This window comes from Lepisma saccharinum, chromosome 8 (assembly GCF_977018435.1).
Source record: "Lepisma saccharinum chromosome 8, izLepSacc3.1, whole genome shotgun sequence".
Taxonomy (NCBI): domain Eukaryota; kingdom Metazoa; phylum Arthropoda; class Insecta; order Zygentoma; family Lepismatidae; genus Lepisma; species Lepisma saccharinum.
The window spans coordinates 57,842,057-57,860,562 of NC_139236.1; the positions used below are offsets into that span (position 1 = coordinate 57,842,057).

General features: G+C 37.5%; 1 protein-coding gene across 3 annotated transcripts in view; it reads left to right on the plus strand.

The window, feature by feature from the left end:
• Nucleotides 1-18,506, plus strand: part of Brd8 (Bromodomain containing 8) — an 82,245-nt gene that overhangs the window by 59,755 nt on the left and 3,984 nt on the right. For 2 of the 3 annotated variants that reach the window (XM_083126695.1, XM_083126697.1), the window contains 7 exons: nt 5,250-5,345; nt 6,712-6,794; nt 8,278-8,437; nt 12,630-12,996; nt 13,729-14,064; nt 15,520-15,660; nt 17,707-17,884. In XM_083126695.1, coding sequence (XP_082982821.1) covers nt 5,250-5,345; nt 6,712-6,794; nt 8,278-8,437; nt 12,630-12,996; nt 13,729-14,064; nt 15,520-15,660; nt 17,707-17,884 — 1,361 coding nt within the window. The remainder of the gene's footprint in view (nt 1-5,249; nt 5,346-6,711; nt 6,795-8,277; nt 8,438-12,629; nt 12,997-13,728; nt 14,065-15,519; nt 15,661-17,706; nt 17,885-18,506) is intronic. The other variant, XM_083126696.1, reaches the window with a different exon arrangement.

Genomic DNA, 18,506 nt, shown 5'->3' on the forward strand with positions numbered 1-18,506 from the left:
AACCGACAGACCATGAAAAATGTGTGCGGCTTTGTTTATGGTTTTAAAATTTTCTTACTCAGAATCCTGGGATTTTAGACCTCACCTGGTTTACTGATGAAGCATGGTTTCATCTGAGTGGCTATATAAGCTCTCAAAACATGTGTATATGGGCAGAAGAAAATCCTTGTGCAATACGTGAACAGTTTTTGCATTCTCAGAAAATTGGAATGTGGTGTGTAGTGTCTCGTAGGCAAATTATAGGCCGTATTGTTTTTGAACAAACTGTTAACATGGAAGTTTACCTGGGAATATTCACTGAGTTTGTCAATCAGTAACAGATAATGAACCAACTGATGCATATTTCCAACAAGACATGTCACACTTCAAATGTCCGCATGAGAGAAATTAAAAGTTTTTTTGGAGACCAAATTATCTCAAAAAATCTTTGGCCACCAAGATCTTCCGATCTCACCCTACCCAAGTTCTTTCTTTGGGGCTTATTGAAGGCAAAAGTATACAGAAATAAACCCCGCACAATTGCAGCCCTGAAAGAAGCTATACGTCAAGAAATTGAAGCCATTACCGACGCCACTAAGAAAAGTATTCCAGAAGAGTGCTTGCATGTGAAGGGGACCATTTTCAGCATCGGATATGAGAAATGTTTTACATTGTTGAAGGTATGCGCAAACAAAATATAGACAAAAGTTTGAGGCCTCTAGCAAGGGAATCACCCTGTATATGTGGAACCTTTTTATGTTTTTCATGGGACCAAAGGTGAAAAAATTTAAAGTTAATGCTGAGCCAACACTGATGATATTGATACTAGGAATGGTCAAATCTTAGATATTTAGCAATCAGGAATCTGTACCAGAAAGTATTCTTTGGTTTTATTTACTGATACCAGCTGATACTCTTCCGGCATTTTGATCCTTCATCTGCAAAAATGCCATGCAACATATTCGCGGAGTGTAATTACACTGGAAGTTATGCAAAATCCGAAATTTCCATTGATATTTTACCAATGTTATGTGAAAAACTGCACTTTGTGATTACATAACAGGTATTTTGATATTCTGATGCTTGTAACTCACCCACTAATATTAATCAATATTTAGAATAACTATTAATTACTACAATTTTCAAGCATTGGTATCAGTATTGGTGGGAATTTGTGAGAGTATCGATGTCGGTTCAAAGTGGTATCGTCTCAACCTTACTTAAAACATGAGAAAATAGTAAAATCTGGGAAATTTGTAATGTTTTGTTCTATTGGGACCGAGAAGATTGAATGTATAATGTGAGGAAAATGCAAAATCCAGTGAACCTGGGGTTCCACTGTGATTTTTACATTTTCCACATTATACAGGGTTTTCGTAAATGATTGTCCATCTTACAAACAAGCACTGTATTTTACATAATAAAGATAGATACATGCATTTTTTTGCAAAATGTTAGAAAACTCACCAAGTTTTTATGACAGTCACAAATGTTCCATGTGCTCGCCTCGCGATATCCTGCAGGTATCTAAGCGATAGTCCATTTCCTGCCTCACTTGGGATAGTATATCACGTGTAACACTGTTGATGGAATTCATTATGCGTGTTTTCAGTTCCTCAATGGTAGTGGGTAGTGGAGGATAGTAAACAGTATCTTTTACGTATCCTCAGAGAAAAAAATCGCAAGAAGAAAGGTCAGGGGAACGAGGCTGTCATGATAAAAAGGTTTTCATTCTCATCATTCCTGTACCCAATCCAACGTTGTGGTAATTTTCTGTTGAGCAATGATCACACTTCACAGTGGAAGTGAGGTGGGGCTCCATCCAATTGCATGATGAATATGTTAGAATCTTCTTCCACTTGAGGAATTAGCCACTCATTCAACATATCCAGGAATGTCAATCCCATAACCGTTTTCACCATGAAGAAGAATGGACCGTACACCTTTTCTCGTGACACAGCACAAAACACATTCACTTTAGGCGAGTCCCGAACCAACTCAACAAACTGATGAGGATTTTCCATTCCCCATATGCACACATTGTGTGTGTTTACTTTTCCACTTAGGTGGAATGTCGCCTCGTCAGTGGAAACTAATTTCTCGATCAAATTGTCATCGTCAGCCATGAGATTTTGCATATTGCTGGCGAAGGTTTCCCGTACACGATGGTCGTTACGTGTTAGCTTTTGATGCAGACTTAGGCGGTATGGTTTCATGTTTAGCCGTTTTCGTAGAACACTCCATAATGTTGTCTTCGGAATGTTTAGTTCCTTGGATCCAGCAAGAATCTATTTCTTCGGGCTCCGTAGATATGTTTCAGGAACTCGCTCCACATCATGTTCCGACACTGATGTTCGACCACTGCTTTTGCCTTTGAAAAGTCAACCTTTTTCTTTGAACTGTGCATACTGTAATGTGAAAGTTCGCCGGGTGCTTTTCTTTAGTTTAATTGCGGCTGGGCCTCATCATTATAATATTTACCTTAAGGCCGGGATCTAATTTATAAGCACCTCGGTAAACGTCACAAAATCAAACGGGTGGAGGTTAATGTTGCGTTGTTCGCAACACCTCAAGTTACTATGAACTTCAGTATCCTTTGTCTTCGGGATTGTAAACAATTATAGAGGGGGGGGGGGTCAGCAAATGGTCGACAAAATACAAATTTGACCAAAGGGGTATTCGTAAGATAGAGTAATGTAATAACATAAATAGTACAGCTATTCAGTTTCCAAAAATGCGTTACGCACCGTAACCAAAAATAGCTTATCACAGTCCAATACCACTATACTACTTTCGCTATTCTACAAATATCACTAACTACGATACCTGATGTATTCTTGCGTACATGCATCTTAACCGCATGGAGAATTGGGAAGGTAACTAGCGTTAATTATGTCAAGAAATAAGCAACTATCCAATTTTAACAATTTTAATAACAATACCTTTTTTTTGGCGTTGAACAATCAACAATAAATTTGAGGTTAACCCCTTCCTTTTGTAACAGCATAAACCAGGTTAAGTCAATAACTACATTAACCAATTCAATATTTGTTTTCAAGTAACATTCCCGTAAAATTTAAGTCAAGTACAAAGTTATCCCCTTTTTAAATACGCATAAAATCGCAGCATCTACACAATTTGTGCAATAAGAATTTTCACCGCATTTATCAATAAATGCCTATGTTTTCCAACTCACAATGTTAATCGATTATTCTACAAGACGATTTCATTAAGAACAACGCCTCAATTCATGTGCAAAAAAACTTACAATTTTATTCAACTCCCGTTTCTATCCAAGCTTAACCTTCTTGAATTACATTGCTTAATCAAAAACGTTTCTTACACATTTAATAACAATAACCACCAATTATTATTACCATAGATTCATAAAACTGTGGACAGTCACATTTGAAATAACGGCGCAAAGAATTTACAAAAATCTTTTGTACGAGGAAAAATGTTTCTCCCTAGATGCTCATTCCCAAACAGCGTAATTTATTGCCTTGTGCAGTTCGACAATAATTTAATCAAATCTTATTATCAAGAAAAAGAAAGTAGTGGGTGGGGGGGGGGGGACTAAATGGCGTTGTCTAAGTCTTGTCGCGATTACCTCAAGTATGGATTTGCGACGTACTTTACAAATGCCAAGCAAAGGCTTTTCTTAGCAAAAGGGAAATGTGAGGGCGTTGCCAAACATCAAACAGTAAGCAGTTTTGCACTCGCATGTTTCATATTATCATTTTTAACTTTTGTCCACACGTTTAAACTGGGTGACGTATATCACGGTCTCGTGATGAACCATTACTTTTACGATGAGCGGTATTCAGATTAGCAATTTTGTGAGCTTTTACCAACTCGAGTAACAAAATATTTATTTTTGCAACATGACGCGCTTCGTAAGCAATTCACACAATTCGTAGTCAAATAAGAAAATCAGGTTTTTTCGTCGCACTCCTATTCACCACAAAAATACAACAAAATCCACTTTTTGCCTACCTTGTTTTGATTGTGGCAACTTTCTCAGTCCTGGAAAAGAGACACGACTTCCTTCAATTAATGGCAGTCAAATCCACATTGATGAGTGCACGTCTCGGTTGGAATTCCGAAGTAGTACGTGTTTCTCGATATCCAATATGACTTCCAATAGCAGTTTGTCAAATGACCTTTTTTCAAACTCACGCGTCCATTTCACCAACTAGGTACCATATTTACAAAGTAATACTTGCAAATTTTACAACAAGGATTCTCGAATTAGATTTAACGAAGCTCGGCAATTTCATCGCGTATTACGATTTACAAGTCAGACAATCAAAGTTCAAACTTCGTTACCGACGACGACATTCTGCAGAGTATAGTAGAAAGTTGTTGGTGGTACCAAACGCAATGCACGACTAAGTGCTCTTCACGCACATGTCTGCACACTTTCACTTCCGTTGAACCAGGGGGCGTGATTTTACGATTGATAACTTGCAAATGACTAGTAGAGCCATCTGTCGTAAATCGTATGAATTAAATAATAAGCGATTGTATATCGCGTATTTTGAGCGTAGCCATTTCCAACCATGAAGTTGGAAGTTGGAAGATTTATGTGAATTAACTTGCCCTAAATCATTACAATACCACCTTCTAATCAAATTGTCTGATGGTGCATCTTTCTGATATCGCGCACGAAAATGTCATTGCACAACTGTAACAGACCTCGTTGCGTGATATTCAAGGACACAGAATGCCTTCTCACTAGTAATATCTGCCATTTTGGAAAACTGCCACCTAGCGGCAGAATTGGGAAACAGAGGTCTATGAAACAAATAAGGAACAGAACTTGTTGAGTTTTTCAACAATATCGTGCATTTGTGTTCACCGTGTCATTCACCCAAATCGATTACAACAATGAGGAAACCCCGACAATCATTTATGAAAACCCGGTATATGTAATCTTCATTATCCAAATAAAGCCATATGTTACAAAATTTTCCTGTATTTTAAGATTTCCCCATCTTGGTTTTCTGTTGCTATGTCATTTATATGTATCACAAAAGCTAGGTTGGAAACCATAAGAGGAGAGACTTTATTCATAAGAAAATGTAGTACCTGCTCACTACTTCCTCATGAACGCCTGCTAATGTTTACTGACTAGTACTCTAGCTGCTATTGTCTCCCTCCCTCCTCCTATTTCTGCACATGCTCACAATTTTGTATCTCATTACACATCCTGTGTAAGGCTATTAGATGAAATGTTCTTGTGATGTATTTTGTTGTATTTTTCCCAGCAGACAGTAGAGATGTGAAGGAGTTGATACCTGCAAGTGCAATTGTTGTTAATGTCCAAGAGGAAGTGATTTCAACCCAAGGAGAAGAATGTGCAGGTAACTGCTTATTTCCCTGAAGTTAATGTAATAAACTGCTCTAGGTTTATTTTGTTGTAACGTTCTTATCAACTGTTATCATGTTACCAGACTCAACCATCATAAGTACAGCATACACTCACACACACCTGAAGCAGTAAAATGATAAAAAGCCTAAACATTTGAACCATTGGTCACTAGGCAAGGGTGCAGTCTGGAAATCCAGAGAAAGTCGGGGAAACCAATCTGCAAGTGAAAAAGGTTAGGAAATTTTGAAAATGCATCCAAAACTCAGGGAAATTAAATGTGTTTTTGCACGTGACAAAATTCAGTTACACTTTTTTCTTGATCCAGCTTCTTAAGATATACATACTCTTATGTAGAAATGTTTTTATAGTTTATTTTTGTTAATTTATTTTTAACATTGTTGAACAAATTTTATCCTATTGAATAACAAGTACAGCTTAACAGTTATACTTTATTTATTAGCATTTTAATGTATCACAGAATGGACTGGAAATTTCTTTTAAAGTTGACTTAAAAACGAGGGAAAAAATTATGGATTTGTTTTGCTGAAATGACTGGGAATCCTGCTACCAGAGCAAATGAAGAGGAGAAAGGTGATGTAGGGATGAGCTCCAGCTTAAGATATACAGCACCACCTGTGGGCAAGTTTGAAAGGTTGACCATCTGTCTTGTTCAGTTACATTTGATGCTAGCTAAAATCATATGTTACATTGCACTCTTGCCTTTAATATGCTAAGCAATTTAAAATCCCTCCTTATAATTGAGTCATGTATCAAGGACATCTCCCAGGTTACAGTCTTGCCTTTGTTTATGATGATTCTCAAATATATTTAACGGTGACTTTCTCAACCATGTGTTCCCCTCATAAAGGTATCCAGTAAACCCAGTCACAAGGAAAAGAAAACTAATTTAAATTTACTGAGAAGATCCGTGACAACTAATCAGAATTATGTGCCATTTGAGCTGTCAAAAATCTAAAGATACTGAAGTTCAGTACAGTATATTTTCATGCTTCTGGCACTTGCCCATTGGTGGAACTATTTTGTGTTCTTCAGTTGGACTCTGCTTCTTTTTCCCACAAGTTTTTATTGTTTTATTCTTGCCTTAAAGAAGACACTGGTGTCTCAGTGTTGAATACCAATGTGCGTTACTATTGCTTATCTATTGTTTTATTTCATCGTAATAACCTAATGTGAACATGAACATGTGATGTGAATGCATACTACAGCATGTTGTAGTATTTTGCTTTACTCTAGGTGAAACTAAAATAATATTAGGGATAGAGCAGAATAATAGTTTCTTAGTATCATTGTATTATTAAATTCATCTTTGTCGTGACACCAGTTTGTTCATTTTATAGAAACCAGAGCAGTTCAAGAAGACTCCGTCACATCAGAGCAGAAGGAAGATGAACAAGATTCCCTGGAGGTTGTGCCAGATGAGGTATGTATTATTCTAAGTGTATAGTGTAAAATAATGAAATCATAGTTCTTTAAAGAATTCCAGTACATTAAATGGGCAAATGTACGTGGGTTGTAAATAAAGTAGTGGCAACACTGCCAGGAAAAGGTGATAACACCATGCATGTGCTATCAGGCAGTGAGCAATTTCAGTTTGGGGCCATGTCGATGTGTGGAATGCCAAAAGTGGTCGGTATAGCGAGTGCTGTGGTGTATGTACGACGTTGAAATGAACACCATTTCCTGCACTGCTCTAAAACATGTTCACAAAGGTAGAACATTGATTGTGGGTCAAAATCCAGATTGCCTGTGGAAAAAAGCACGACAATGTCAGCAAGACTTGCATGAAGCCTGTAGCAACAATACCTAGCCGTATCTGATGGTTGCATAATGGATAAGTGCATTTCTTTAGGAGGTTTCGATGCATCTGTGAGAACAGCCTCAACATGAGGAAAATTGCATCATGCTGGGTTCCTGATATTGTCACCATTGTGCAACCATCAGGTAAGTATTGTTGCTTCAGGCTTCATGCAAGTTTTGATCACATTCTTGTTCATTTTTGCCATGATCAAACCTGAATTTTGATCCACAATCACTGTTCTACCTTTGTAAACATGTTTTAGAGCAGTACAGAAAATGGTGTTCATTTCAACCTCCTACATACACAACAGCACTTGCTGCACTGACCACTTTCACACCCCACACATCAGCATGGCTCCAAACTGACATTGCTCACTGCCTGATAGCACATGCGCGGTGTCATTAAACTTTTCCTGACAGTGTTGCCACTACTTTATTTACAACCCACGTATATGTCTAAGATACTAATCCTCCCTTGCAACTGCAGATTTGCACCCATCTTAGACATGCACACAATCACGTTGTTTCCATCAGTAAGGTGCATAAGGTGTTTTTTTTTTTTTTCAATTAGTAATTTATGTTATCTGTTTGCTTTGATTAGAGCCACAAAAGTAAAGGTAGCTGCCTTGAAACTACAACTATTTTTTGGAGGAATGTAACTCGTTAGAATCTCTTGATAAAGCTACACACTGGTCTCTTATATTTCTGGTACATTTATTACCCTTAAAGATAGTTTTGATCACAAAATAGTTCAAAATGTTATATTATTATGATGGTGGAAGTGTTGAAAGTTGCGTGCAATCAACTGCATTACCAAAATCTTCTACATGACTGTCACGGACAGTAGCTGAAACAAATATCCTGCTGGAGTTTGGTGGTAAAGCTTCATCTACATTTTTTATTGAATTGTTGTTTTAAGTCCACTTTATACACAGTAAGGCTAATCAGGACTGGACCTACAGTTTAAAAGTGGGATCCGAACCACTACGTGCCTCCAGCTGATATCGAACCTGGGACCCCTTGATTACAAATTTTGTACTTTGCTTCATCACTTGTAACGTTTGTAGTGTAGTGTTGTTATTGTTATCATTATTATTATTATTCAGGGCCTAACTGAGGTTATGATTGAAGTGGTCAAACTGGATGACAAAGGTTTGGAAGAAGTAGCTGTGATTGACATTCCAATGGAAGAAATTGAAGCAGTTGAGGAATTTTCTGAGAAGGTGGAAGAGAGAGATTCTAGTGTGAAAGAAGAACCGAAGGCAAGTTGCATATTCCTTTCGCTAAGCATAGGGTGACCAGACGTCCTCTTTTATCCGGACATGTCCTCTTTTTAGGTGTCTGTCCGGCATCCGGGCGGATTTTTTAGAAATCTGTAAATGTCCTACTTTTTTGGAAAGAGTATAGTATAGCATAGACCATAGCTAATGTGCCACATAGAGAATGTTTCCACACATAACGATCATCATTTAAGGCATATCACTAGGGGTGCGTTAAGTATTCGAGCAATGCTCACGTAGCATCTGGGAGCTGAACACGATCACTTTCTCTACTGAGTCGTCTTCTTTCTTTCGAAAGAAACAAGAAAAGAAAGAAATTAGTAGGGTGCGGATTTATAGGCACTAAAATCTTCTGAAATAGGCAGTCAAATGGGCACCAAAATTATGAAAATAGGCACTTAAAAAGACACTATAAATTTAGAAAAGGTACAAAAATAGGCACCCTAAAATTTAAAAAAATACATTAAAAGTGACAATGAATGTGAACTTATTTAATTTTCTTTTTACAATGCTCAGTTATACTGTATTAGTACTTCAGTTTATACATAAAAGTGGGCTAACGATTAACAAACTATTAATAATCTTTTGATCGAAATTCACATTTGCGGGGAATCGTCAATTAAAGTAATTCTCACAAAAAAAGCTTGTGCTAACGACTGTGCGAATTTAAACAATTGATGAAAAAGCAATTTGCACCATTGTAAGAAAAAAAAATGTACAATGTTCCAATTGAAACCCTCAAATCTGTAAACAAAGCCTTTCATCCTTCAAGGTAAAAAAAGCCAAAGGAACATAAAAAAAGCTGAAATATTCAAAAAATTGCAGAAGAGCCATTTTTTGGCACAATAAACTAAAATAGGAATTTATAGGCACTATAAATATGCGTTTTGGGACTAGAAACACCATGGAACGAACTTTAGACATTAAAACCTATGCTTTACAACAAAGAAATGTAAAAGGCAAATAAGCAAAATTCCGCACCCTAGTCATTAGTATTATTCTAAATCGTTGCTTCGCCTTCTGGAACAGCTGGAACGCACATACTAAATTGTCTGTGCAGTTCCTTTTCGATTGATTGATTTGGTTTATTTTACTTCGCTTTTCTGCCACTTTTAGCTAATCGTGAAGTTGAGGATGAGTGATGATATGATGATTTTGATGAAGGTGCACTCACAAATAACACCCATTCCACCACGGGTGTCGGCCAGTCCCTTTTCGAGTTATACATACACGTTACAGAAACGCATAGTGAGAATTTTGATTATTAAGTAATACTTACTTTCATGAAATAACGAAGCAAAACTGTAAATTCAACAATGATCTTGCAAGAAAATATCCAGCTTTTAAAGGACGGAAGAAACGAATATGAGATTAAGTGTATGGTGGCTGTCACTTTCCCCTGCTGTTGAAAGAGTGCTAGAAATGTTTGTGGCATTAAAATCATATTTCTCCACCCAATCTAAACTCTCCAAAATTTTAATTCGGTTTTTGGAAATAAGTTAAAGCGAATCTTACTTGTTACATTTGCATTCACTTGTGCGGATATTTCATTCTAATATCCAAGAATTAGAAAAGGAGTAAAATTCTGTGCTTCAAATTGTAGATATTCTTTGTCATTTGTTAAATAACAAATTAGAAGATTCTTTCTTTGCTTAAAGGTAACAGGAAGTTATTGAAAAAGATCACCTGAAAAGTATGTGTGAGCAAAATGTTAGTAAGATTTTTTTTATATTGATTAAATTATGTGTAATGGCAAATGTTTTGCCATTTTTTTGTGGCTTTGTCCTCCTTTTTCGCCATGCTCTGTCCTCTTTTTTGAAAGTATGTGTCTGGTCACCCTAGCTAAGCATGTTACATATTTACTAATGTTGAGCCATGACATTCTGTAAGGTTTGCAAAACACATCCACTGAGTCTGAATATTATGGCAGCATGTAAAAATTGCCATTTTAAGTAAATCTCTGCCAAAATTGTCTGGAAAAAGTGGATTTTATTACCGTGAACAACTTTAAAATTAATACAGATTTATTAATTTGTGGAGACTACCAGAGTTGGGTGATTATTTCAACACTTTGTTCAATAATAAAGCAAGTTTGAAAGCTTAACTTTAAGGTTGCTAATTCTTGGCTGCTCTGGCAGGCCCTGGCCCTTAAAGGGCTGTTGCACCATGGACTTTAGTTAAAATGGTTCATAATTGTGTTATCTCCAATTGCATTTGCTGAGCTTCCTGGAATAACTTTATTTCATTATTATTTTTTTTACTGCAAATAAATCTCTGGATGCTTTTTACATAATCTATAATTGCTGCCTCGGTGGCAAAGTTCTTAGCCGGCCCCCATGGTGTAGTGGTTAGCACATCATGCTACGACGGGAGGGGTCCCAGTTTCGAATCCCAGCTTGGGCATGGAAGTTTGTGAGTGTTCGTTCATCAATTTCATCATGTCATACCTCATCCCCATCTTCGCAATTAGTCAAAAGTAACACAAAAGCGAAGTAAAATAAAGCAAATCATTCCGACAAGCAAATTTCTTTTTGATATTCTTTGAAAAATAAAATCGCGATTTTTATCCTGTGTACTATTTGTATTGTAACAGCCCAGGGTCCCGGGTTCGAATCCCAGCCCACGCATGGGTGTTCTTTGTGAATGTACTGCCATCAATTTCATCATATCATCAATCATCCCCATCTTTGCTATTAACCAATCATAAAGCAAATCAATCAATTATGCTATAATAGAATCACTGTTGAAAGGAAGGTAAAGATATAGGGGAAAAAAATCTTTCAAATATGTCTGACAAATAGACAGTTTCATGCTTAAAACATTATTGATTTGCAATGTTGTTTGAAAGAAAAATGAAAAATGAGCCTTCGGAGTAAGACCGGATATACAACATTAAATTCCTGATCTTTGAACTGCAGCACAACTTGCCTCACTTGATTTCTAATTATAATTTAATTTAATATAATTCATCTTATGTACAAGGGTCGTTCAAGGTTGACCGGGATTTTCGTACGTAAAAAATCGATGAATAGCCGGATCATGATGAAACGTGCAGGTGACGTAATGTATTCCTTCGCGAGTAACTAACGCCCGGCATGACGTATTTCGCGCATGCGCAGCAGTTGCAGCGAACATGGTGGCAAGCAGTGTGTCTGTGGCTGTGGAGCAGCGGTGTGTAATCAAATTTCTCGTGAAGGAGAAAGTGAAACCAGCTGAGATTTTCAGACGATTGCAAGCACAGTATGGTGAACAAATGATGTCGCGGACAAGAGTGTATGAATGGTGTGAGCAGTTTCGCGAAGGACGGGAGCTGGTGACAAATGAAGCGCATGGACACATTCGCCCGACTGCAGTCACACCAGTGAATATCGCACGTGTTGAGCAAATGATTCTGGACAAAGGGAGCACGATTAATGCCCAGTATTACTCCACATTGTTGAGTGGTGCTGTACGAAAGTCCATTCGCAAGAAAAGACCTGGGATGTTGTCTGGAAATGTCATTCTTCTCCATGACAATGCCCGCCCTCACACGGCCAATGTGACAACAACAACTCTGGCCGACATGCGCTGGGAAGTTCTGCCCCATCCCCCCTGCAGTCTGGATTTAGCCCCCAGTGATTATCATTTGTTTGCACCCCTTAAAGACCATCTGGGAGGGAAGAAATTCACGACAGACGAAGCACTGTGGAGCGATGTCCTCCAGTGGCTACGACAACAACCAAGTTCTTTCTACGCCAAAGAAATTTGGGAGCTGCCAGAACGATGGCAACGGTGCCTCGGCACGCACGAAGAATACTTTGAAAAACTGACATAGTTTGGTGTTTCTTCTGCTACCTATTTCCTCTGCAGAAATAAAAGTCCCGGTCAACCTTGAACGACCCTTGTAATAAAGTGTGCCTCTTTTTTTAATTTAAATTGAAGAGTGGTTAAGGGGCAACCTCGTTGTCCTGTAATCAAGGGGTCCCTGGTTCAATACCTGGTGGAGGCACATAATGGTTCGGATCCTACTTTAAACTATAGGCCCAGTCCGGCTTAGTCTATCTGTGCATAAAGTGGGCTGAAAACAAAAACTCAACTTCAAAGGTGGTTAAAAACATTGCCAAGAAAACAGATTTCTTACTCTTGCCAGATTCTTGTTTCTTGCAGTTTGTGACTTTTTTTTTTATCTTTGTAGGAAGAAGATGAGAAACAGGTTGAGTACAATGAAGCAGCAGTTGCAGAGAATGTGTTGAAAGAGGAGCTGGATGATGAACCTTCAGAGGCTGAAGCAAAGAAGAGTGAAGAACAAACGAGGAAGGCTGAGAGTAAAGGGAATCCTGAAGAGGTCGCCAGTACGGAAACCGCAGGCGACGATGACTCCAGCTTGGAGCTTCGGTTGGAAAATGAGGAGGAGGACTCGAAAGAGAGTGGGGCAGCCGAAGAGACCTTAGATGAGGAGAAGAGTGTTGCAGCAGAAGAAAACAAGGTGGTAAAGGAGGACGAAGGAAATTCAAATGAAACAGAAGAATGTGAGGACCCTCAGGCTGATACCGCATCAGAACAAAGGTTAGTGTCTGGAGTGTTGGCTTTTGTTAAATTGAAAGTAGTTATGGGCCAATATAAAATATTTAAGCTGCCAGTATGAAATTTACTAATACCAATAATTTATGCTGTAACAGTTCAATGTTAGATGATACAATGTTCACCTCCTCTATTAATTAATGTAATCAGATGACTGATGGGTTTCGTTGACCTCCATGGCAAAGGGTTCGAATCCCAGCCTTGGCATGGGTGTTATTTCTATATGTTGATCATCATTTATCCCCATCATCACAAATAGCCAAAAGTGGCAGATATGTGATGCTAAATAACAAAATCAAAGCTACAGAATAACCAGAGTGGTCTTCATTGTAAACTTTTAATTGTTCTTGAGAAAACTTATTAACCTTTAGATGCTGGACCTCTCGCGTGCCTGTATTCTCCATGAAGACAGCATCATTTCAAGAGTGTGCTTTTCAAACTTGCCACGAAGTACAAAAGAAAGAAACATAACTCAAGAACTAATTGTTATATACAGATGAAATTGGTTTTGTTTTCTATCTTAAAGACTGGGTTTTTAGCATAGGTAAAATTTATACATTGTGCTTCCCAAAAATTAGTGTTAAAGGAAGAAGAACAAAGTTAAAATTTTTTGAAAAAATTGACATTGCACTTTCCAATATTGTTTTGGTGTTGGCTCAGCCTTATTTTTTAAATTTTTTTGCAAGTTATGTTAATTCCATCCCTTGTTCTACACAGTTCACAGGATATGGAGCCTGAAGACAGAAAGGCAGATCTGGAGTCCCTGGTGATGCAGGAAGAAGGTGGCAAAGCAAGTACCAAAGCAAAGGAGGAGGAGATGAAGGATGTTAAAGTTGAAGTGAAGGAGGAGAAACCTGAGAAACAGAGGAGAAGTGAAAAGAGGGAGAAGAGCGATCGAGGCAGTCGTGCAACTTCTCCTTTCTTGGATGATGACAAGACGAGTGACGTGGACACTCCGAGGACAAGCGGAAGGAAGAAGGCCATCGTATATTCTGCTCCTGGGACACCTATTGATTCCGTGCCAAACAGCCCAGCATCGGGAATAATGTTAAGGTATATGAGCATGTGCAACAGGTTTCCACTGATATAGAAAACCTGGAAAAGGCTGTGAATATGGGTTCTCTCATACCTGTTACATTCACACATACGAAGGGAGGCTGATAAGTATTGAGCCTTACCAGAAAAAATTGAGCTAGGAGCCTGAAATTTGCAGGGTATACTGGTCAATTCTTCTATATGTAATGATGCAAAAATTGACTCTAACTTCCCTTTGTTTTTCAGGTCCAAAGGTAACCACTCATTTGCAGCATTAGTTGCCTCCTGAACACTCAAAATCATTGTCCCTTTAGGTGTTTTTTTTCAGAAGGTGGAACAGATTATAGCTGGAGCCAGGTCAGGTGAATAGGTTGGTTGAGGCAACACTTGAAAGCCTAAGGTAAGTGTCGCCATTATTTCACCTGCAGTGTGTGGCGAGGCATTGTCATGTACTGGAATGATGCCTTTGGAGAGCTCTCCCCGACTTTTCTGTGGTGCTGCCATTTTCACTTTGGACCTGAAAGACAAAGGGAAGTTAAAATCATAGAAAGTCGATGTTTGACTAGTAACCCTGCAAATTTCAGCCTCCTAGCTCAATTTTTTTCTGACTAAGGCTCAATACTTATCAGCCTCCCCTCGTAATTGTGCCAAGTTTTTCTTCTGTAAGAAGAATCTCCTTAAACAAAGGGCACGTCTTGCCACTGAGGGTTAACGATTTTGGATTTCACTCTAAAAACATGTGGTTACTTGGGCGTATTGTCATTAGTGTTGTAGCCGAGTGATTACCTACTACACCAGGGGTCCCAGGTTCAAATCCCAGCCTGGGCATGGGTGTTTTTTTGATAGTCTCTCTTCATTATATCATCACTCATTCTCATCTTCACGATTAGCCAAAAATGGAAGAAAAGTGAAGTAAAATAAACCCAATCAATCATGTGATTAGTTTTACTTAGTTGCAAGTGGTTTGTCATCAACAATTACAATAATTGGGTTAAACAACTACTTGCATCAGATAAGTTTGAATCTCTATTAAAAGCCCCTGTGCCCCTGCAATAAACTTAATAGAAAAATTCCAGTGAAGTACCATTAGGTCCAACAACCATATGAAATTGTATTCATAAAACAAGTTTTAATTGCATTATGCAATACAAAAGAAAGCACATTAGGTGTCAGTATCCCAGTGTGACAGTACGCTAGACAAGGGCTGTTTTATTGTAGGTACTGTGTATGGATGTATATGTCTACAGTCTTTTTTTCACCATGGACTTAATAGTAGAGAAACTTGTGTTGTTTTTTTATTTCAGAATATTTTGTTCAGCATGCGATTTCTGTTTCTTCTTTTGGGAAGGGTTTTCTTGTTATTTTTTTTTCATAAATTTGAGTAAATCCCTGTACACTATAGTGGAGGTTATGCATACCAGCTACATTTCTGTTGGAAGCTGTCTCTTAAGTTTCTTCTTTCTCTTCTTCCAGTGATGAAGAGCGTGAGTACAGAGCATGGAAGAAGGCCATCATGCTGGTGTGGGGCAGGCTAGCTACTCACAAGTATGCATCAATTTTTCTCAGGCCAATAACAGATGATCAAGCACCTGGATATCATAGTGTTGTATACAGGTAAGTGTAAGCATTTATCATTCCATTCCAAATATGTTGTACAATATGGTCCTTTTGGGTACTTGAAGATATAAATTGCTGCACAAAAGCTACTGTTGGTGTTTGCAGTTCATGATTTTTCTTTAACAAACATTAATTCATGGTATTGTGATATGCATTTTTTATTAATATTGCACCAGTATTTTGTAACTAAAGTATATTTCATGAATCATGATTAAGTGACAACTATTATATTTTAAAAAAACAAAAAAACAAACAAAAAACGTAAGCAAAGCATCCAGCAGATGGCACAGAACATTCTTTCTGTCCATTACAGGGAAGGTATATTTTCTTCCACCTTAATATATTTGTTGGGGATATGTTTTATTCTATTACTAATACATAAAAGTTTCTTGAACTACCTTGTACATCAGACACAGACAATTACTATTAACTTTTCATGTTTTTGCATTAGATTTTATTTCCATAGATTGCTCTTTGCTTGTTCTTTTTGAAATAAATAAAAATAACACGTTCTGCATACAAATGTTTGCCACCAGAATCTAAAATGCAACACCAGAAATCAGGAAATAAATACAGATAACTAGAGCCCGGAAGTTCAGGCATTTATTTTTGTTAAAATAGGCAGGCAAAAAAGGCATTTATAATGTGGAAAATAGGCACTAAAAATGAAAAAAAAGGCACATTTGGAAGTCGCTTACTTTTATCTATAATTTCTGGCAAAATTTTAAAATATACATTGGGAAGAGCATTTCAATTTTCACCAAATTCACGCACGTAACCATGTAATTTACCACTTAATGGCACACTAAATTTCGGCATGATGACAACTACACGATCCTTTCCCTCCAAAGTGCAGAACTAAACTAAAGATAGAGAACTTGATTTTGGAATCCATGCAAAGGCCTTTGGGCATTAGTGCTGTTTCTTGTTAATAACGTCCTGACACGGCCGCTGGACGTGATGACGTAATTGTGCAGACGTTCTGCAACAGGTTTTCAGCAGTCAATCATGCACAAGGAAATGCAGCATGAAATACTTTTTTCTCACACTTTTCTCCTTCAGCAATGTTGAAACATGCCCGAGTTCAATATTACTTAAATAAGGCGAAAATTATTCACATAATAAACGGAAGGAAAATAAATGCCAACAACGTTTTTTGGGAGAAAAATAATTTATACACACCCTTTTTTTAAAAAAAAAATGGTCCAATTTCATTGAAAAAGGCAAAAAAAGGCATTATAATGTAAAAATAGGCAGTGGGGTCCCAAATAGGCAAAATAGGCAAAATGAAAAGGCTTCTAAAACATTCGAAACAACATAAAAAACGTATATCCGGAAAAATTTTATCAATATATCCAGTAGATAAAAAGAGGCATTTTGCCAAACTTCCGGGCTCTACAGATAACCTTCGTACTCACTTTTTCTGTGAAGCTGTTTTTTGTTGTTCTATTAATTTCAATGGCCACTGTCATCATCCTCATTAGAACTTGTTGCACTGTTATTCCAATGAGGATGGTCACAGTGGCCACCGAAGACAATAGAACAAAGCAAAACAGCTTCACGGAAAAAGTTAGTACTAAGGTTCTCTGTATTTATTTGCTACCACTCTCATTTCCCAAACGTGAACCATATTTCTGTTTCTTATGAAAATTATTACTATTAAAATTTGGAGGTTTTTCAAATACCTGCATTGTGAAAACATGTTTTCAATGTTATGTTAAACAAACTACTAAGTTTGTTATTGAAGTAAATTATACCAAAATTAAAACTCCATGCTCTTTGAGAGCCAAGGCCTGCCGTTTTCTGACTTTCGAGACTGGAGCCCACTACTTCTTCTTTTCAAGCACCCCTCTAATTGCCCTCACAGTGCTGCATCAACACTAAAATCTGCACTTGTACTTCATTTCATGACTGTGTAGTGTCTCTTGAGTGAATGTGTTTCTCTTTTCAAGTGTCTATACTGTAACTATTATGGTCAGCTATTTTTTATTCTTTCATGAATACTGATCCTATTCTCATTCTTTGTACTTTTATTTTCCAAAGGCCTGTGGATCTCGCACAAATCAAAAAGAATATAGAAACTGGTGTCATTAGAACTACAGTTGAATTCCAACGTGACGTGATGCTGATGTTCCTGAATGCCATTATGTATAACTCTAGTGACCATGACGTGCACATTATGGCCAAGCGGATGCAGCAGGAGGGAATGCAGCACATACAGGTATGTTGCTTATCCAGTTGTTAAGAGCTGATAGGTTACCACAAATGAGTGCTTTGTGTGCTTGAAAAAATATCTTTAAACATATTTTGCAGTTTTCTGAATAAATACAGATATCAACCAATACTACTACTGTGCTATTCCATTTTTTTAATGTATTTTTATGGAGCTTAGTTATATTGTGTAACTTTGATTTGTACATGTTACATTTACATATATACTTTTTGTTTCCATGTTTCTCTTTCAGCGTTAAGGCTCGGCTAGACCTTTGGCCAATGCCAGGGCAGCTGTTTTCAGATTTTCCTCACCTTTTGAAACAACACTATGATATTCCAAAATCTGAAAATTACATATGGTTAGAATTCCTTCTAGAACATTCAAATGAATTTTTGTGTGGTTTGCTTTTGCTTAGATATTATCGGCAGTTTTAATAGACTTATGTAGTCACAAAACCATTGAGACTATCTAGACAACAGCAAATGCAAACCATGTGAGGATTCATGTGAATGCTCTATAAGGAATTCTGAGCTTACATATTTTTTTCAGATTTGGAATATTATAGAAAGAGAGAAAAATTCTAAAACAGCTGCCCTGGCATTGGCCAAAGGTCCAGCCAAGTCTTATA